Source organism: Pan paniscus, chromosome 13 (genome assembly GCF_029289425.2).
Source record: "Pan paniscus chromosome 13, NHGRI_mPanPan1-v2.0_pri, whole genome shotgun sequence".
NCBI classification, from domain to species: domain Eukaryota; kingdom Metazoa; phylum Chordata; class Mammalia; order Primates; family Hominidae; genus Pan; species Pan paniscus.
In genome coordinates this window covers 39,584,885-39,606,991 of record NC_073262.2, presented here as the reverse complement: position 1 = coordinate 39,606,991, position 22,107 = coordinate 39,584,885, and the positions used below count along the sequence as shown (strand labels likewise).

Sequence of the window (22,107 nt, the reverse complement as noted above, 5' to 3'; positions counted from 1 at the left end):
TCCTCTCCAGCACCTGTTGTTTCCTTTTTAATGATCGCCATTCTAATTGGTGTGAGATGGTATCTCATTGTGGTTTTGATTTGCATTTCTCTGATGAGCAGTGATGATGAGCATTTTTTCATGTGTCTGTTGGCTGCATAAATGTCTTCTTTTGAGAAGTGTCTTTTCATATCCTTTGCCCACTTGTTGATGGGGTTGTTTGTTTTTTTCTTGTAAATTTGTTTAAAATGTAAGACTTATACCCTGAAAGCTACACAACATTGTAGGATTTCTTTTTTAATTAAATAAATGGAAAGACATTACTGTTCATGAATTTGAAAACTTACTATTATAAAGATGCTAAACTCCCAAAGTTAATCTACAGAGTCAATGCAATCTGTATCAAAATTCCAGCTGACTTCTTTGCTGAAGTTGACAAGCTGATACAGAAATTTACATAAAAATGCAAGTGACACAGAATAGCCAAAACAACCTTGAAAAAGTACAAAGTTGAAGGACTTAAACTTGCCAACTTTGAAAATAAAGAGCACTGGACACCACTGTAAGTTGCTAACAAAACAACTTATTACATTGAAAATTAATAAATGAGAAGGAAAAAATTTATCCTGCCTTTCTTAAGCAAACTGAACCAGTGAATGTCCACATAATAAATTATGATGAGGTTTTATTTTAAAGAGGCATGCCAACTATTTTTTTTTTTGAGATGGAGTCTCCAGGCTGGAGTGCAGTGGCGTAATCTTGGCTCACTGCAAGCTCCGCCTCCCAGGTTCATGCCATTCTCCTGCCTCAGGCTGTAGCTGCGACTACAGGTGGCTGCCACCACGCCTGGCTAATTTTGTTTTTGTATTTTTAGTAGAGATGGGGTTTCACCATGTTAGCCAGGACGGTCTTAATCTCCTGACCTCATGATTCACCCACCTCAGCCTCCAAAAGTGCTGGGATTATGGGTGTAAGCCACCGCACCCGGCCATGAGGCAGGCCAACTATTAAATGAAGAAAGTGTGTTAGAATATCACCATTCTGCAATGTCCAAAGGCTTAATAATGTACTGAACATTCACAGCTGCTAACATCATAAAAAGAGAGGCTTTAGATATCTCCTAACAGAAGAAAACATCACTACAAAGGAGAATTGTCTCCAAATATTAGAAGTTTCTAGATCTAAATACGAACATGGAAATACAGAGGACAAAGGAACATGTTAAACAACACCATGAGGATGCAGGCAGCAGAATCTAGATTACAAAAACAATTTAGATTCTTCCACAATGGAAAAATAAATAAATAAAACAAGGAAATAAAAGAGAAACCCAAGACTTCAGTGACATCTATCATTTGCTGTATGTGAGCCTTATTTGGGTACTGATCTATATGAACCACAGGGAAAAAACTAAAAAGAACCCCAAAAAACAGTAAAATTATGTATTCACAAAACAACTGGAAATTTCAACCTTTACTTCATTTTTTATAACATAAAAAGTGCATTTTAATTATGTAAAATTAAATATGTTTTATGTGTGTGTGCATGTTTGTGCTTTTCCATAGGTTACTGAGGTACAGGTGGTCTCTGGTTACATGAATAAGTTCTTTAGTGGTGATTTGTGAAATTTTGGTGCACCCATCACCCAACCATTTACTGCATTTTAAATGCAATCAAGGGATTTAATGCAATTAATTTTAATTTTTAAGGTATAATAATGGTATTATAATTAATTACTTTTTAAATGGGGATTAAAATTTATAGTTTTTTTTAAATTTTACTTTTAGTTCCGGGATACATGTGCAGAATGTGCAGGTTTGTTACATAGGTAAACGTGTGCCATGGTGGTTTGCTGCACCTATTAACCCATGACTTAGGTATTAAGTCCCGCATAATTATTTTTAAGAACAGTCCCAGCCAGGCATGGTGGATCATGCCTGTAATCCCAGCACTTTGGGAGGCTGAGGCGGGCAGATCATGAGGTCAGGAGATTGGGACCATCCTGGCCAACACGGTGAAACCCCGTCTCTAATAAAATACAAAAAATTAGCCAGGCGTGGTGGTGCACACCTGTAGTCCCAGCTACTCAGGAGGCTGAGGCAGGGGAATTGCTTGAACCTGGGAGGTAGAGGGTGCAGTGAGCAGAGATCACGCCACTGCACTCCAACCTTGCAACAGAACAAGACTCCATCTCAAAAAAAAAAAAAAAAAAAAAAGAACAGTCCTTCCTTACTCTTTAGAGACATATGTGAAACATTTTATAGATAAAATACAACCTCTAGGATTTCCTTCAAAATAATATGGAGTAGAAGAGGTAGATGGGAGCATAGCAAAAATAAAACTGGTCATGAGATAATCATTGTTGAAGCTGGGTAATGAGTACATGGGGGGTTCATTATACTATAGGATGTACTTTTGTATATGTTAATTTTTTCCATAATAAAATATTTAAAATATCAGGGAATAAACTACGAAATAAAAGTCATGAAATCCAGGAATGTGAGGATCCAACAGAGCAGAATGGCCCAAGGAAATTCAGGGTGACAGCTTTCTGCCATGCCTAAAGAAAAATCGGTTTAGACTGGAGCATAACAGAAGGCTGTGGGAGGAAAATCTCCAGGAAAACGAAAAAAGATTATTTTATGTGCTTATAAGACATGTTGGAAGTTGACAGATTGGTTGGAGTCTTTCAGTGAAAAAGCAGCAATAGCTATATAGAAAACCAAACAGATGGGAAAAAAATGAATTATAAGGTAAACAAAAAGTTGACCAAGAAAGGAACAGTCAACTGCTTGATTTAGTAGAGAATAATATTAATTTATTTAGTCCATTAATTTAATACACTTAGTCAATAATATAAAACTGGACACTGAATTACCAAATAATTCAAATACTGGAAGGAGAACAGAAGAAAAGGGGTGTCAAAGGGTGTTTATACTCTTGTCTTTTCACTGTTTAGTTATGTGATTTGACAAGTTACTTAACCGTTCCAAATACAGCTTAACCTTTCCAAATACAGCTTCCTCATCTATAAAATGGACATACTATCATCTGCCTTGTAGGATTGTTAAAGGAATTAAAGATAATACATCTAAAACACATGGCATAGTATCATATATAAAATATAATCATATAGCCAATAAAAATTATGTATTTTAGTTACTGATATCAAAAAATGTCCTAAGATAGTATTGATAAAGACATATTACAGAAAAGTGTGTACAATATGATCTTATTTATATAAAATTGCTTATCTATCAATTCATCCTTCTTTATGTACTTAAGTAGAGAAGCTGTCTAGAGGGAAAGTTACGAAAGCACTTCAATTGACTTTTAATTTTTTTTAGTTAAAGCCGATTATTATTATTATTATTATACTTTAAGTTCTAGGGTACATGTGCACAACGTGCAGGTTTGTTACATAGGTTTACATGTGCCATGTTGGTTTGCTGCACCCATCAACTCGTCATTTACATTAGGTATTTCTCCTAATGCTATCCCTCCCCCAGGCCCCCACCCCCCAACAGGCCCCCATGTGTGATGTTCCCTGCCCTATATCCAAGCATTCTCACTGTTCAATTCCCACATAAGAGTGAGAACATGTGGTGTTTGGTTTTCTGTCCTTGTGATAGTTTGAGAATGATGGTTTCCAGTTTCATCCACGTCGCTGCAAAGGACATGAACTCATCCTTTTTATGGCTGCATAGCATTCCATGGTGTATATGTACCACATTTTCTTAATCCAGTCTATCATTGATGGACATTTGGTTTGGTTCCAAGTCTTTGCTATTGTGAATAGTGCCACAATAAAGATATGTGTGCATGTGTCTTTATAGCAGCATGACTTATAATCCTTAGAGTATATATCCAGAAATGGGATCACTGGGTCAAATGGTATTTCTAGTTCTAGATCCTTGAGGAATCGCCACACTGTCTTCCACAATGGTTGAACTAGTTTACACTCCCACAAACACTGTAAAAACATTCCTATTTCTCCACGTCCTCTCCAGCATGTGTTGTTTCCTGACTTTTTAATGATTGCCATTCTAACTGGTGTGAGATGGTATCTCATTGTGGTTTTGATTTGCATTCCTCTGATGAGCAGTGATGATGAGCATTTTTTCATGTGTCTGTTGGCTGCGTAAGTGTCTTCTTTTGAGAAGTGTCTGTTCATATCCTTTGCCCACTTTTGGCTGGGGTTGATTTTTTCTTGGAAATTTGTTTAAGTTCTTTGCAGATTCTGGATATTAGCCCTTTTTCAGATGGGTAAATTGCAAAAATTTTCTCCCATTTTGTAGGTTGCCTGTTCACTCTGATGATAGTTTCTTTTGCAGTGCAGAAGCCCTTTAGTTTAATTAGATCCCATTTGTCTATTTTGGCTATTGTTGCCATTGCTTTTGGTGTTTTAGTCATGAGGTCCTTGCCCATGCCTATATCCTGAATGGTATTGCCTAGGTTTTCTTCTAGCGTTTTTATGGGTTTAGGTCTAACATGTAAGTCTTTAATCCATCTTGAATTAATTTTTGTATAAGGTGTAAAGAAGGGATCCAGTTTCAGCTTTCTACACATGGCTAGCCAGTTTTTCGAGCATCATTTATTAAACAGGTAATCCTTTCCCCATATTTGTTTTTGTCGGGTTTGTCAAAGATCAGATGGTTGTAGATGTGTGGTGTTATTTCTGAGGCCTCTGTTCTGTTCTATAGCTCAATATATCTGTTTTGGTACCAGTAGCATGCTGTTTTGGTTACTGTAGCCTTACAGCATAGTTTGAAGCCAGGTAGCATGATGCCTCCAGCTTTGTTCTTTTTGCTTAGGATTGTCTTGGCAATGCGGACTCTTTTTTGGTTCCATATGAACTTTAAAGTAGTTTTTTCCAATTCTGTGAAGAAAGTCATTGGTAGCTTGATGGGGATAGCATTGAATCTATAAACTACCTTGGGCAGTATGGCCATTTTCATGATATTGATTCTTCCTATCCATGAGCATGGAATGTTCTTCCATTTGTTTGTGTCCTCTTTTATTTCATTGAGCAGTGGTTTGTAGCTCTCTTTGAAGAGGTCCTTCACATCCTTTGTAAGTTGGATTCCTTTGTATTCTCTTTGTAACAATTGTGAATGGGAGTTCACTCATGATTTGGCTCTCTGTTTGTCTGTTATTGGTGTATAGGAAGGCTTGTGATTTTTGCACATTGATTTTATATTGTGAGACTTTGCTGAAGTTGCTTATCAGCTTAAGGAGATTTTGGGCTGAGACAGTGGGGTTTTCTAAATATATAATCATGTCATCTGCAAACAGGGACAATTTGACTTCCTCTTTTCCTAACTGAATACCCTTTATTTCTTTCTCTTGCCTGATAGCCCTGGCCAGAACTTCCAACAATATGTTGAATAGGAGTGGTGAGAGAGTGCATCCTTGTCTTGTGCCAGTTTTCAGAGGTAATGCTTCCAGTTTTTACCCATTCAGTATGATATTGGCTGTGGATTGATCGTAAATAGCTCTTATTATTTTGAGATGCATTCCATCAATACCTAGTTTAGTTAGAGTTTTTGGCATGAAGGGCTGTTGAATTTTGTAGAAGGCCTTTTTGCATCTGTTGAGATAATCATGTGGCTTTTGTCATTGGTTCCGTTTATGTGATGGATTACATTTATTGATTTGCGTTATGTTGAACCAGGCTTGCATCCCAGGGATGAAGCTGACTTGATCGTGGTGGATAAGCTCTTTGATGTGCTGCTGGATTCAGTTTGCCAGTATTTTATTAAGGATTTTCGCATCGATGTTCATCAGGGATATTCGTCTAAAATTCTGTTTTTTTGTCATGTCTCTGCTAGGCATTGGTATCAGGATGATGCTGGCCTCATAAAATGAGTTAGGGAGGATTCCCTCTTTTTCTATTGATTGGTATAGTTTCAGAAGGAATGGCACGAGCTCCTCTTTGTAATTCTGGTAGAATTCCCTGTGAATCTGTCTGGTCCTGGACTTTTTTTGGTTTGCAGGCTATTTTTGCCTCAATTTCAGAGCCTGTTATTGGTCTATTCAGAGATTCAACTTCTTCCTGGTTTAGTCTTGGGAGGGTGTATGTGTCCAGGAATTTTTCCATTTCTTCTAGATTTTCTAGTTTATTTGTGTAGAGGTGTTTATAGTATTCTCTGACGGTAGTTTGTGTTTCTGTGGGATGAGTGATGATATCCCTTTTATCATTTTTTATTGCGTCTATTTGATTCTTCTCTCTTTTCTTCATTAGTCTTGCTAGTAGTCTATCAATTTTGTTGATCTTTTCAAAAAACCAGCTCCTGGATTCATTGATTTTTTGAATCATTGATTTTGGTTTTTTGTGTCTCTACCTCCTTCAGTTCTGCTCTGATCTTAGTTAAACTATTTCCTGCCTTCTGCTAGCTTTTGAATGTGTTTGCTCTTGCTTCTCTAGTTCTTTTAACTGTGATATTAGGGTGTCGATTTTAGATCTTTCCTGCTTTCTCTTATGGGCATTTAGTGCTATAAATTTCCCTCTACACACTGCTTTAAATGTGTCCCAGAGATTCTGGTACGTTGTGCCTTTTTTCTCATTGGTTTCAAAGAACACCTTTATTTCTGCCTTCATTTCATTATTTACCCACTAGTCATTCAGGAGAAGACTGTTCAGTTTCCATGTAGTTGTGCAGTTTTGAGTGAGTTTCTTAATCTTGAGTTCTAATTTGATTGCACTGTGGTCTGAGAGACAGTTTGTTGTGATTTCTTTTACATTTGCTGAGGAGTGCTTTACTTCCAATTATGTGGTCAATATTAGAGTAAGTGTGATGTGGTGTTAAAAAGAATGTATATTCTGTTGATTTGGGGTGGAGAGTTCTGTAGATGTCTATTAGGTCTGCACTGTGTTCAAGTCCTGGATATCCTTGTTAATCTTCTGTGTCGCTGATCTGTCTAATACTGACAGTGGGGTGTTAAAAAGTCTCCCATTATTATTGTGTGGGAGTCTAGGTCTCTTTGTAGCTCTCTAAGGACTTGCTTTATGAATCTGGCTGCTCCTGTATTGGGTGCATATATATTTAGGATAGTTAGCTCTTCTTGTTGAATGGATCCCTTTACCATTATAGTAATGGTCTTCTTTGTCTCTTTTGATCTTTGTTGGTTTAAAGTCTGTTTTATCAGACATTAGGAGACTTTTACTTTTTTAAGAAAATGTTTTTTCTATGTGTGGTTTGTTAAAAATAAGTATGAATAACTTTTCAAAATGAAACAAACTATCTTTAAATCAATAAAAGTAAAGGAAATGAAACAACTTATAAAGACAATGTTAATGCATGGGACAAGGCATTCCTAAGAGAAAATTAGCAGATGATAGCATTCATTACATGTAAGATAGATAAAACTATGTAAAAATAATTAGATCTATAGACAAGAATAGAAATAAAAAATGAAAACAGTTTACTTATTAGTGTAGTAGAATTATGGTATTTTTCCTTTCCATTTTTATTGTTATAGTGCTTAATACATAAGTACATATATTTTAAAACTTCTTACTCATATTAAGCCAAAATCTACCTCCCTATTAAGTTCCACTGCTTGATACTAGTTTTGCTCTCTGAGGCCACAAAGACAGAAGTCTAATTCTTTTAGAACATGACAGATCTTTAAATATTTAAAAACCTGCTCCCCTTAGGGCTTCTCGTTTTCAAATTCCTGTAGGCTTCATAAGATCAAGTACTATGTCTTATTCATCTTTGTATTGCCGGCAGCTCTGAAATAATGTCTTAAATATAGTAGGCAATCAATAACATTAGACATTTTTGAACTGAATATGAGATTCCTCTCATTATTCTGGTCACCCTTTTCCAGATATGTTTTCATTTGTTAAAATGCTTCTTAAAACATGGCTTCTAGTTCCCTCTTAGTTCCTCACACTCATTGTCTTCAATGACCCTCTAAAACCTACTCCAACTATCCCTATGGTTACAACCAGGTCCTAAGAAACCGTTCTACTTGGTAAATTGAGACATTCTACTCTCTACTTACCCCATCCTTCGAAGGTGCTTGTTCATTCATACTCACTATGTCTTTACTATTGCATCAATACATTTCAGTCAACTGACTCCTCTAATTTCCAAATCCATTATATTTTTTCTGTCTTCACATCTTTCCTCAGCCCTGTTGATTTCTGAGTTCATACATTACCTTTGTTCTTATGAATATAGCTTAAGTTCTCTTGTCTCACAGTCCATGCATCATAAGCTGTTGAAAAAATCCAATCTTGAATGGATCCAACCTCAGGATCAAAAAGGCCTGAAGCCTTTTCCATGCCTGTATCCAGGCTGCTGGGTGTGGCTGGAGAAATTGTACCTTAGAGAAAACTGGTTCCATTACAAATCTGCAGTTGCTGATCTCAAATGATTACTAGAGCTGTTAACAATCCTACCACACTAATCTCATTCTCATTTGGTAAAATTTCAAACCACATCAACTTTCATGAAACCTTTAACCCTCTATTTTTCCATTTCTCTGAACCTATGATTGTCCTTCCCATTCCACAGAGAAAATATAAACTGTACAATGCAAACTCTCAACTTCCTGCCATCCCCGAAAGTACAGTATATTTCCAAAGATATAATGACATGCAACCATAATGTATACCATTTATGTATATGAAAAAAAGACAAAAACGGAAAGTACAAAACAATGTTTATGCTTATATTACAATCTTTTTAAAACAATGAATTTGCCTGAATATGCACACAGCTTCTGAGGGACGATTAAAAACTACATACAGTTGCCTATAGGGAGAACTTAGGTAAAAGGGATTTTTCAATGTGTATACTCTTCCATAGGTTAGAATTTTGAACCATGTGAAATATCTTAGATAATAAATCAAATTTGTAAACCTAATGATGTATGTTTCATGCTCTAAGTTTTACATTATAGGGACTAGGGGAGGCGGAAATGGGGTCAATTATTTAATGGGTACAGAGTTTCAATCTGTAATGATGAAAAAGTTCTGATGATGAGAAGTGGTAATGGTTGCACAACAACAGAATGTACTGAAACACATTAGAATGTATTGAAAGTCACTGAATTGTACATTTAAAAACGTTTAAATGGTAAATTTTGTTGTACATATTTTACTGCAATTGAAAAACCTAAAACATATACAGGCAACTGTATCTACTGAACTGTACATTTAAAAATACTTAAATGGTAAATTTTGTTATGCATATTTTACTGCAATTAAAAAACTACAATACTGATAACTAAAAACCAAACTACCCTGCAATGTCTTCTTATTGCCATTATGATGAAGAACAAGACTCTGTATATTATCCCTACCTAACTCCATCACTATCTTGAAACTCTCTTCTTTTAGTTCTAGAATATTCAACTAGGTTAGTATTTGACTTGAAAACTCAGTGAAGGCTGGACTATGTGGGTCTTGTTCCGTAATGCATATCTGATGGCTACTACATGGCTTAGCATGTAAGAGGCATCCTAAAATACTTTCAGAATGAATGGATAAATTCAAAATTAAACTGTACTCTAAATGCAGTCTAATCAATGAATGGAGTAGAAGCACCCCTTACTCCAATTTAGCCTAAGGTTATTCAAAACCACAAATCTTTTAGAACTGAACTATTGATAAATAGGTGAGGGTTTCTCAAATCCCTTCCACACAAAGCTGACTTTCTTATCTAATTATTTTTCAAACATATCTCTGCCATCCACTATATTAACTATTTCTCTCAGATTCGAACCATTTGCAAATGGAATAGACACAACCTCTATTTAGCCATGGGTGAGAACATTAAATGCAACAATGCTGAGGACAAAGGAGGGACAGTGCAATTCCATGAGAGACTTTTTTTTTTTATTTAATTTAATTTAGGCCAGGCTCAGTAGCTCACGTCTATAATCCCAGCACTCTGGGAGGCCGAGGCAGGTGGATCACGAGGTCAGGAGATCGAGACCATCCTGGCTAACATGGTGAAACCCCGTCTCTACTAAAAATACAAAAATTTAGCCAGGCATGGTGGCACGCGCCTGTAGTCCCAGCTACTTAGGAGGCTGAGGCAAGAGAATCGGTTGAACCTGGGAGGCGGAGGTTGCAGTGTGCTGAGATCGCACCACTGCACTCCAGCCTGGGTGACAGAGCAAGACTCCATCTCAAAAATAAATATATTTAAAAAATAAAAATAAAAATAACTTAATTTAATTTTAAGTTCCAGGATACATGTGCAGGATGTGCAGTTTGTTACACAGGTAAATGAGTGCCATGTGGTTTGCTGTACCTATCAACCCATCACCTAGGTATTAAGCCCCGTATGCATTAGCTATTTATCCTGATGCTCTCCCTTGAGACATTTCTTGAAGCTGACAATGACCCATTAATTAACAATCTTTAGGTATGTCTATAAATACTTTTAATTTGTATTATCATGCAGCATTTTTCCTCTCATAAAAATTTAGACAACGAATTCTCCTTAGAGGTGGAAATGGTACAAAATATCAATGACAAATAACATTTTAAAAATTGATGAATTATTGTTAAGATATTCTAGACACTATTCTGTGTGACACAGAGTAGTGTCTAGAATATCTTAACAGTAATTCAAACATAACATTACATCAACATAGCAATTCAACAGTAATTCAAACATAACATAACACACCATTGGAAGAGGCTGGGCGCTGTGCCTCATGCCTGTAAATCCTAGCATTTTGGGAAGCTGAGGTGGGCAGATGGCTTGAGGTCTGGAGTTTGAGACCAGCTTGGCCAACATGGTGAAACCCTGTTTCCACTAAAAATACAAAAATCTGCCTGGTGTGGTGACACACACCTGCAGTCCCACCTATTTGCGAGGCTGAGGCAGGAGAATCTCTTGAACCAGGGAAGCGGAGGTTGCAGCGAGCAGAGATTGCACCACTGCACTCCAACCCAGGCAAAAGAGCAAGACTCTGTCTCAAATAAAACAAAACAAAACAAAACGACAAAAACATAATATTAGGGAAGACCAATATGTCTTCTCACAGCATACTTTTTGAAGACAGCTGCTGGTAACAGGATGCTTGGCTGGGTTATCTATGTGTTCTCTTTTTCTATGTAAAAGAATATTTATTAAAGTTGCCATTCCCTAAGTTTTCATTACTTCCAGGGGAAAAAAAAAACAACATAAAAGGAAGTGAGATAGAGCAAGCCATTTAAACTCACCAAGTGCTTATAAAATGACAGAGGGGAACTGGGTGATCTCCAAAGTCTTTTAGCTTTAACAATTGATCATTCAATGTGCTAATGGTTGACAACTGAGTATGTTGCCTTCTCCAAATCATATTTGTATTTATAGTTTCTTCTAAATATAACCCTGTGAAGTGAATGATGTAAGGCATTTTGGATAAGAGATGTTCTGGTTGAGTAATACTTCTGCTGTCTGTCTCAAGTCAAACCAGGTAGCTGGTTACCTATACCCTAACTTCTCATCCCTGAACTACATTTGCATTAGTACATTTGTGTTTGTCATTACTTAGGTATTTAATACACTTTATAAAAGCAAAATTATATTTTTGCTGAAGCTTCACTTAACTTATTTTGAATACAGTCATGACATTTCAAATATAAAATATGGGTCTAGAACTGAATAACTAACCAAAATTTGCATTCTGCAAAATTATAGTGTGAAAATGACACCTTCACAGAATCAAAACATTATGGAAAAATATATAGCACTCCACAGACTAACTTAAAATGCCAGGAAGTGACTTGAGCTGAGTTAGAGTCTATGGAACCATAGTGCTTTCAAGGTAAAGAAGTAAAGGAATAACATAAAACTTCTGAAATGGAACCTGAAAGAAAATGCCTTTTGAGAAGCATGATATTAATCTTGAAATGGCTTTCTCCAGAAAACAGAACATGTCCTCCACAATCATAAAGCATTTCACAGAGATGAATTTTTTTATGAAACAGGGTAGGCATTAAGTAAGAAAGAGACAGGTATACTGTCTCTTTCTGTTGTCATATGACAAGTTCTAGTCAGGAAACAAAAAAAGAAATGCTTATTGACCACGTGGGTTGTTCCAGACTCCAAAAGATAAATGCAGGTAAGTATGTTTGTTTTATGTGGGCAAATTTTTGGCATTTACAGTCTGCAACAATTACAATTAAGGGCTTCCCACCAATACCTGGCATCATGAAAAAAAAAAGACCTATGATAGGAACAAAATGAATATTTAGAAATGACATGCCAGGAACCATGGTTTTTGGCTATAAGGAACTGAAACTCTGAATCAAGATTGTTTAATAAAAAAAGAAATGTTTTACAACATGAATAAAAGGAATTCAGAGTCCAGGAAGGCTCCTGGATTGGTCAACTCTTGTATTCCTTGCACCTTGTCACTGTGCCATTAAAAAGCTTGCCTCATCTAAACCCGATACCCACCATGGTCAGAAGACAGCTACCAGAAGCAGGTAGGACAACATGCTTCTTTGTTCATATTCAGCTTAAGATGCTTATCTTGTCCTCCATCCTGGAAATAAAGCCTTTCTTCAGCATGCTTGGCACAAGACCAACCCTAGACCGTTAACAGTTGTCTGAAGAATACTATGTGTTAACTGGCTTAGAATGACCAGAATCCATCAGGGAAAAAGGATACAAAGTCAACTTCCCCAGAGTCCTATAGATATGTATATATAACTGAAGTAAATCAGAAACCTGTTTGGAAGGAAGACGGGGTAGACAACTAACAATGTTAACTACATTTGCTGCTGTTGATTTCCTAGTGGAGGGAAGGGATATTAATTTGTGGCACTGTAGCAAAATCATTATAGTCATTTCCATGCACTGTTAAAAAAATCACTTGGTAAAGACTAAAGAGTTATTACTTTGGTCAAACTAGCATCTAAATGGATTTATAGTTTAATCAAAACTGATGTTAGCAAATTAATTATGCCCCCAGTTACCAGAAAAACAACTAAGAACTGTGTCACAGAACTCTCTCAGTCCAAGTCACAAAACTATAATAAATTAAAATTCTTAATAGAAAGTAGCCAAATTATACTAGTTTTTCCATTTTTTTCTTTTATACAGAAGTAGTAAAATAAATGTAACAGTGTCAGTTATGTAAGTACTCCTCTTAGTATTTCACTTAATATAAGAAGAATCCCTGTTTTGCTCATGATTTTTAAAGTCAATATGAAGAAACCAAACTTTGAGCTGGGAAAGATTATCCAAATCACTTAGTTCAGCCATTTTATTCCAGAAGCTCCAAATCTAAAGTATAAGAAATGCTTCTCCAAGATGATTGTGCAGCGTATTTTTTAATACTATGTCAATATTCAGAGCAATTTTAAGTTATATCTGAGTAACCCCATTAGTTTGACAACATCTGTGAATTTAGCAGATGAATGATGTTATTCATGTCAAGAAGTTACATGGATCTAGCATACAAAAAAAACCCAGATCCAGTATTCAATAATTCAATAAACATTGGATATCATGTGCCAGGTGCCGTGTTAGCCATTGGGAATAGAATACTGGAAAAAACAAGTGTTCTGCCCTCAAAGAGCTTCTAGCTAGTAACTCACTCCAATGAGGAATACAATGCAGGTCAAGTTCCCTATCAATCTGATCACTTGCCACTGCAAACTGGTCTCTTGTTATAAATCTCCAGCCAGCTGGGTAATCACACTATGCTGAACAGTTAAACTAACAGCATGCAAAGTGGACACCACAGTGCCGCGTGGCTTCTATAGAGAAGTCTCAGAGACTGTCAGTTGGGTCAGGGGCATCAGAGGCTACCATGTTGACAATTTCAAGACATCCAGGGAAAATCAGTGCGTGTGTTTTACACATATACATTTTTAAAAATACAAAAGATAACACAATTTTCTGTAATTTCCTTTTCTTTCAACACTGTATCTTGGAAATGAGTTGCATCAAGATTACACAGTATTCCACTGTATGGAGGTACAATAATTTACAGTAAGTTCTCTACAACTAGTTGTTATCCAATCATGTATTATTTACTAAACATGCAATTTCAATTTTGCATACATGTGCATATGTGTGTATGTGTATATCTATATGTTGTGTATTTAATAAATATGTGAATAACACATAAGAACATACATGAACAATTACATACAATAGTATATATGAACAAGTGTAAGATAAACTTATATTTTAATTGCTAGAATAAATGTATGGGCTTTTCAATGTTTGGTCGGTATAGTGAAATTTCTATCAATAGATGGTATAGGCCAGGCAGGGTGGCTCATGACTGTAATTCCAGCACTTAAGGATGCTGAGGTGGGAGGATCGCTGAAGCCCAGAGTTCCAGACAAGGCTGGGCAACATACTGACACCCCGTATCTACAAAAAAAAAATTTTTAATTGCCAGGTGTGGTGGCTCATGCCTGTAATCCCAGCACTTTGGGAGGCCAGGGTGGGCGGAACACCTGAGGTCAGGAGTTCGAGAACAGCTTCACCAATGTGGTAAAACCCGTCTCTACTAAAAATACAAGAATTAGCTGGGTGTGGTGGTGCATGCCTGTAATCCCAGCTACTTGGGAGGCTGAGGCAGGAGAATCGCTTGAACCCGGGAGGCAGAGGTTGCAGCGAGCGTGCCACTGCACTCCAGCCTGGGTGACACAGCAAGACTCCGTCTGAAAAAAAAAAACAACAAAAAAAACAAAGAATTAGCCAGACATGGTAGTGCATCCCTGTAGTCCCAGCTACTAGGGAGACTGAGGTGGGAGGATCACCTGAGCCAAGGCAGTTGAGGCTGCACTGAACCATGATTGTGCCACTGCACTCCAACCTGGGTGACAAAGCAAGACCCTGTCTCAAAAAAAACCCAAAACAGATGGTATAGCCATAACATTCCTTTCAACAATGTAAGACAGTTTGTTTCTTCATATGCTCATTGATATACTGTTTTGTTAAATGTTATAATTTTTATAACTGTAATAGGTAAAACTTTGTCTTACTGTAGTTTCAATTTAAATTCCTCTTATCAATTAGATTTATGCAGTTAAAACCTATTTGTATTTCCTTTTCTATAAATTATTTGTTTACATTTTTTGCACATTTTTCTCAGTCGCTGAAATTAGCCTTCTCTTTAATTCGCAACACATAAATAATTTTTCCTTAATTAGAAATTTTTTATTTTATATATATTTTCTAGAAGGGTGACACCTTTTAAATTCTTACACAATCAAATATATTCCTTTTTATGACTTCCCTAAAACAAAGTTATAAAAGAATTCCTCTATGTTTTATTTAGGGTTTTATTTAATAATGTTTAAATATTTTATTCATCTGGAATTTATTGTTGTGTAAGAAGAAGGGAAAGAATCCCTGTCCCTTTTCTTTTTCTTTTTTTTTTTTTTAAGACAGAGTCTTGCTCTTGTCGCCCAGGCTGGAGGGCAATGGCGCGATCTCGGCTCACTACAACCTCCGCCTCCTCAGTTCTAGTGATTCTCCTGCCTCAGCCTCCTGAGTAGCTGGGATTACAGGTGCCCGCCACCACGCCCAGCTAATTTTTGTATTTTTATTAAAGATGGGGTTTCACCATGTTGGCCAAACTGGTCTCGAACTCCTGACCTCAGGTGATCTACCTGGCTTGGCCTCTCAAAGTGCTAGGATTACAGGCGTGAGCTACTGCGCCCAACCCCCTTTTTTTTAATACTCTAGTTTTTCATAACTTTCTTGGCAATTGTTGCTTATTTATTTTTTCAAATAACATTTAGAATCAATTTTCTGGATCTACAAGAAAAATATTCTTATTTGAATATATTATATCTACCTAAGTTCAGAAAAAAGTAAAATCTTGGCCGGGTGAGGTGGCTCACACCTGTAATCCCAGCAACTTGGGAGGCTGAGGCAGGCAGATCATGAGGTCAGGAGTTCAAGACCAGCCTGGCCAACATGGGGAAACCATGTATTTTTTGTATTTTGTAAAAATACAAAAATTAGCCGGGTGTGGTGGCGGCACGCGCCTGTAATCTCAGCTACTCGGGAGGCTGAGGCAGGAGAATTGCTTGAACCTAGGAGGTGGAGGTTGCAATGAGCCAAGACCGCACTATTGCACCCCAGGCTGGTCAACAGAGTGAGATTCCATCTCAAAAAAAACAGTAAAATCTTTATAATACCAAGTCTTTTCATCAAACAGGAGTATGTCTTTTTATTTATCTTTTTATATGTCCTTTAGTAATATTGAGTCTTATATCTTTTATCTTCATTGTATTTTAGAAATATTTATTATTTGTGTAGAGAAAGACAACTGACGATTGATTGATTGATTGATTTTGAGACGGAGTCTTGCTCTGCTGCCCAGGCTGGAGTGCAGTGGCGCTATCTCGGCTCACTGAAAGCTCCACCTCCCGGGTTCACGCCACTCTCCTGCCTCAGAGTAGCTGGGACTACAGGTGCCCGCCACCACACCTGGCTAATTTTTTTTCTTGTTGTTTCTTTTAGTAGAGACGGGGTTTCATCATGTTAGCCAGGATGGTCTCGATCTCTGGACCTCGTGATCTGTTGCGGGAAGCCAGGGACCCCGAACAGAGGGACTGGCTGAACCCACAGCAGAAGAACATAAATTGTGAAGACTTCATGGACATGTATCACTTCCCCAATCAATACTCTTATAATTTCCTATCCCTGTGTTTACTTTAATCTCTTAATCACATCATCTTTGTAAACTGAGGATGCATGTCACCTCAGGATCCTGTGATGATTGCATTATCTGCACAAATTGTTTGCAGAGCATGTGTGTTTGAACAATATGAAATCTGGGCACCCTGAAAAAAGAACAGGGTAACAGCGATGTTCAGGGAACAAGGGAGATAACCATTAGGTCTGACTGCTTGGGAGCCAGGCAGGACAGAGCTGTATTTCTCTTATTGCTGAAAACGGGTAAGAGAAATATCGCTGAATTCTTTCCCCAGTAAGGAATATTAATAATTAACAGCCCTGGGAAAATAATGCATTCCCAGGGCGGGGCGGGGGGCCTCTAAAATGGCCGCTCTGGGAGTGTCTGCCTTATGCAGTTGTAGATAGGGATGAAACACGCCCTGGTCTCCTGCAGCACCCCCAGGCTTACTAGGATTAGGAGATTCCAGCCTGGCAAATTCTAGTCAGACTGGTTTCTCTGCTCTTGAACCCTGTTAAGATGTTTATCAAAGATAATGGGTGCACAGTGGGACATGAACTTAATCAGCAATTCTAGTTTCACCCTGGCCTTATGACCTTGCCCTACCCATTTGCCTTGTGATATTTTATTGCCCTTGAAGCATGTGATCTCTGTGACCCACAGCCTATTCGTACACTCCCTACCTTTTGAAAATCGCTAATAAAAACTTGCTGGTTTTACGGCTCAGGGGGCATCACGGAACCTGCCAACATGTGATGTCACCCCCAGAGACCCAGCTGTAAAATTTCTCTCTTTTGTACTCTTTCCCTTTATTTCTCAGACCGGCCAACACTTAGGGAAAATAGAAAAGAACCTACATTGAAATATTGGGGGCCGGTTCCCCCAATAGTGATCTGCCCACCTTGGCCTCCCAAAGTGCTAGGATTATAGGCGTGAGCCACCACGCCTGGCCAACAACTGACTTTTTAATAGGAACTTTGTGCTAGGATATCTTAATCTATTCTTGTTTTGAACATGTTTCAGCTGATTCTCAGTCTTCCAAATAAATAACATCAGCTGTAAATAATGATAACTTTTTCTTTCTTGAAAATGTTTACCTCTTTTAATAGAAATGGGGTCTCACTATGTTGCCTAGGCTAGTGTCAAACTCCTGGGCTCAAGTGACTGTCCTACCTTGGCCTTCCAAAGTGCTGGGATTACAGGCGTGAGTCACTATGCCTGTCTTTTTTCTTTTTTTTTTTAAGTAAAAAAATTTTTTCCTGACAAAATTAGCCTCATATCCTCTTATTTTTCTTTTGAGTAATTGAATTATCAGTTCTCCAGAGTACAGGTAAGCTGTGGTAATAGTGAACATCCTTTTCTGGATTTTAGTGTTTCATGTGGTAGTGCTTTGGGATTGAAAGACACCCATAAACATATATACACTTATATATATGTAAAGACACACATATACATATATACCCTAAATTTATTAAAAACTGTAATCAAGGGTAAATGTTGGCTGGGCATGGTAGCTCACGCCTGTAATCCCAGCACTTTGGGAGGCTGAGGCAGGTGGATCACCTGAGGTCAGGAATTCAAGACCAGCCTGGCCAATATGGCGAAACCCTGTCTCTACTAAAAATCCAAAAAAAAAAAAAAAAAAAAAAAATCAGCAGGGCATGGCAGCACACAGCTGTAGTCCCAGCTACTTGGAGGCTGAGGCAGGAGAACTGCTTGAACCCGGGAGGCAGAGGTTGCGGTGAGCTGTGACTGTGCCACTGCACTCCAGACTGGGCAACAGAGTGAGACTCTGTCTCCAAAAAAAAAAAAAAAAAAAAACAGGGAGGGTAAATGCTATATTTTACCTAAGGACTTCCAGCACATATAGAGATGATGAGGTTTCTCTTTGTCATTATTAATATGGTGAATTATATTTATGTCTTTCTTAATATTCAACTTTCCTTGAATTCCTAATGTGAATGCTATTTGCATATAATCAATATATTAGGTTTTTAATGAGTTTCTGGATTTCATTAATCTATTAATATTGAGGATTTCTGCATTTGTAGTCTCGTTTTCATTTTTTGTGCTATCTTGTCTGATTTTGGTATTAAGTGTTAGACTGACTTCATAGAAACAATTTAGAAGAATTCTATCTTTGTACTTTGGAGCCCTTTAAAAAGCATCAGAAAACCATGACCATGTGGTGTTATTTAAAGGAATTATAAAAAAAAATGCATTGGGAAACAAAACTTGAGAGACTCATATCACATATAAAGAGATTATTTTTGTAATATATGAAGATTTTCAGCATATCAAGAAAAAAGCCAATACATTTAGTAGACAGAAGGGCAAACAGCACACATAGACAACTGACAGAAAAAAAGTACAAATTACTCATATGTGTGAAAAAATAATGCTCAAATGCATTTAATGACATAATGGGCAAATGTCACAAGCTACTATCAGTTCACATCGGCAAGAATAAAATAATTCACATTTCACTATGTTTGAAAAGTATGGAAAAAGAAACAATCTGACACTAAGCTGGTGGAAATATAAAAAGCTATACCTTCCGTGGAGTATGATTTGGAAAAATCTAATAATATAAAAATGCACATGCCCTTTAAACTAGCCATTTCACTTCTATAACTTTATCTTAGATTTTTCCCCTATGCATATGGCATGAAATACTAAAATAGCTAACAATTATCACAATTATCAAGTACTCCCTATGTATGGTCACTGTTCAAGCACTTTAGAAATATTAGTTAATATAAGTCTCATAATAACTCTCCAAGGCAGGCATAATAATTTGCCATTTTTTTTGAGCTGAAGAAACTGAGGTATGAGGAGATAAAGTTACTTTTCTAAAATGAAGCGTTCGGCAATAGTAGACGTGAAAATAAAACACAGGTGGTCTAGCTCTAAATTTCCATGCTCTTCAGAACTATAAAATACTACCTCTCAACATGTGCAAAGATATTCATCGCTGCATTGTATGCACAGCTATATACTACAAACGTCCAATAAGAGTAGACTGCATAAATAAATTCTAAACAGTAGAATAGATGCAGCATTTAAAATGAATAACAGGCTGGGCGTGGTGGCTCAAGCCTGTAATCCCAGCACTTCGGGAGGCCAAGGCAGGCAAATCACCTGAGGTCAGGAGTTTGAGACCAGCCTGGCCAACATGGTGAAACCCCATCTCTAGTAAAAATAACAAAAATTAGCCGGGCATGGTTGCGCATGCCTGTAATCTCAGCTACTCAGGAGGCTGAGGCAGGAGAATTGCTTGAACATCGGAAGCGGAGGTTGCAGTGAGCCGAGATTGTACCACTGCACTCCATCCAGCCTGGGTAACGGAGCGAGACTCCGTCTGAAAAAAATATGATAAAATAAAATAAAATGAATATCAAAGCTCTTTGAGTAACTGATATGGAAAGATCTACAATACATACTAGACGAAGAAAGCAAACTGCAGACTAATGCACAAATTGTGCTATATATGTTGAAATAAAATGAAATAATATTATACACATGTAATCATACATGCTTGTTCACCCAAAGGGTATCTTCAGAAGGATACACAATAAAGTGCCAACACTGCTTACATGGGAAGGGAAATGGTTTGCTGGGAGACAAGAGTGGAAGAAACACTTAGTTTTTACTTTTGTATAATTTACATGTAAATCTAGCCAATAAAAATAAATAATTTCAAAAATAAAAAGTAGAAAGTAAAAAACAAAGGAAAACTTTGCCATTATCTATTACTTTTATTTATTTTACATATAGGTCATCCACCTATATGTATAATAGTCCACCAATTATTTCATAGCTACCACAAATTTGTAAAACACTGGAATAAAGAATGATTAATAACCTGAGGTCAGGAGTTCAAGACCAGCCTGACCAACATGGTGAAACCCCATCTCTATTAAAAATACAAAAAAATTAGCCGGGCATGGTGGCGCATGCCTGTAATCCCAGCTACTCAGGAGGCTAAGGCAGAAGAATCGATTGAACCCAGGAGGCAGAGATTGTAGTGAGCCATGATGGTGCCACTGCAGTCCAGCCTGGGCGATGGGAGTGAGACTCTGTCTCAAAAAAAAAGAATGATTAATAAAGCAATGTTCACAGTAAACATGTGAGGAAAAAATTTACGGAAAATAGTTTAACTTACCTGATGTGTGCATTACAGTATCTTTTTGCATAGTCGGTCCATCTTCCAAATTTTTGTGGAAAGAGAGCTTCAATCTGCATAAAAAGCTATAATAATACAAGTGTTTGTAGTATGTTGTAATATTTTCAAGTAAATTATTATTACAATGATAAAACCATTTAACAAAATAGTAGGAAGTATAAAAGAAAATCCAACTGTTTCTTCCTCAAATCCCCTCACTACTATTCATCAGGGATAACCGTTATCTGTTGTATAAATATACATTTATACATCTTTCTATGTTGATATAAGCATATGTTTATGCTTTTATTCACATAAGGAGGATCATATCATATATATTGTTACACTAGAATTTTGTCCCATAAAACATGTCTCAGACACTTAAATTACACGTGTCTATTTTTAGTTTTAAAACTTTATATAGACAATATAATAATAATGCACTGCTTAAAAACTGAATAGCAACCCATTATGATGTAGATGTACTGTAAAAGATTTAAACAGACTCCTGATATTGGACATATAGGCTATTTCTAGCTTTTGTTTTGTTTTTTTTTTTGTTTTTGAGACGGAGTCTCGCTCTGTCGCCCAGGCTGGAGTGCAGTGGCGTGATCTTGGCTCACTGCAAGCTCCGCCTCCAGGGTTCATGCCATTCTCTTGCCTCAGCCTCCCGAGTAGCTGGGAGTACAGACGCCCACCACCATGCCCGGCTAATTTTGTTTTTGTATTTTTAGTAGAGACGGGGTTTCACCTTGTTGGCCAGGATGGTCTTGATCTCCTGACCTCGTGATCCACCCGCCTTGGCCTCCCAAAGTGCTGGGATTACAGGCATGAGCCACCACGCCCAGCCTATTTCTAGCTTTTATGAAGTTACTAATATTAACAACTTCATATAACTGTGTGTGTATATATATATATGAATATATAGGTATAGTACATATATTTATATCTGTATCTATTAATCATCTATCTATCCATCCATCCATCCATTCATTCATCCATCCATTTGCATTTCTATTAGAGGTGATGTAGGATTATATTTAGAAATGGAATAGCTGATTCTAAGGTATATGCTGTTTTAAAGTTTGATAATGTTACCATGTTGCCCAGTAAGAAGATTATCCCAATTTACACTCCCATCAATAGTATCATGAAATCTTTTCATTTTTACAGCTCTGATAGGCTACACACAGGACTGTCTCACTGTTATTTTAATATATTTTTAAAAACCAACAGCTTTATTGTGACATGTAATTCATATACTATTCAAACTTTGAAAGAACATAATTCAGTGGCTTTCAATAGATTCACATAGTTGTGCATCAATCATGACT

At 37.1% G+C, this 22,107-nt stretch overlaps 1 protein-coding gene across 11 annotated transcripts in view; it reads right to left on the bottom strand.

Annotated features, from left to right (window-relative positions):
* ZRANB3 (zinc finger RANBP2-type containing 3) overlaps nucleotides 1–22,107 on the bottom strand; it is a 355,165-nt gene that overhangs the window by 148,776 nt on the left and 184,282 nt on the right. For all 11 annotated transcript variants that reach the window (XM_055108541.2, XM_063595172.1, XM_063595170.1 and 8 more), the window contains one exon: nucleotides 20,774–20,859. In XM_055108541.2, the coding sequence (XP_054964516.1) occupies nucleotides 20,774–20,859 (86 nt within the window). The remainder of the gene's footprint in view (nucleotides 1–20,773; nucleotides 20,860–22,107) is intronic.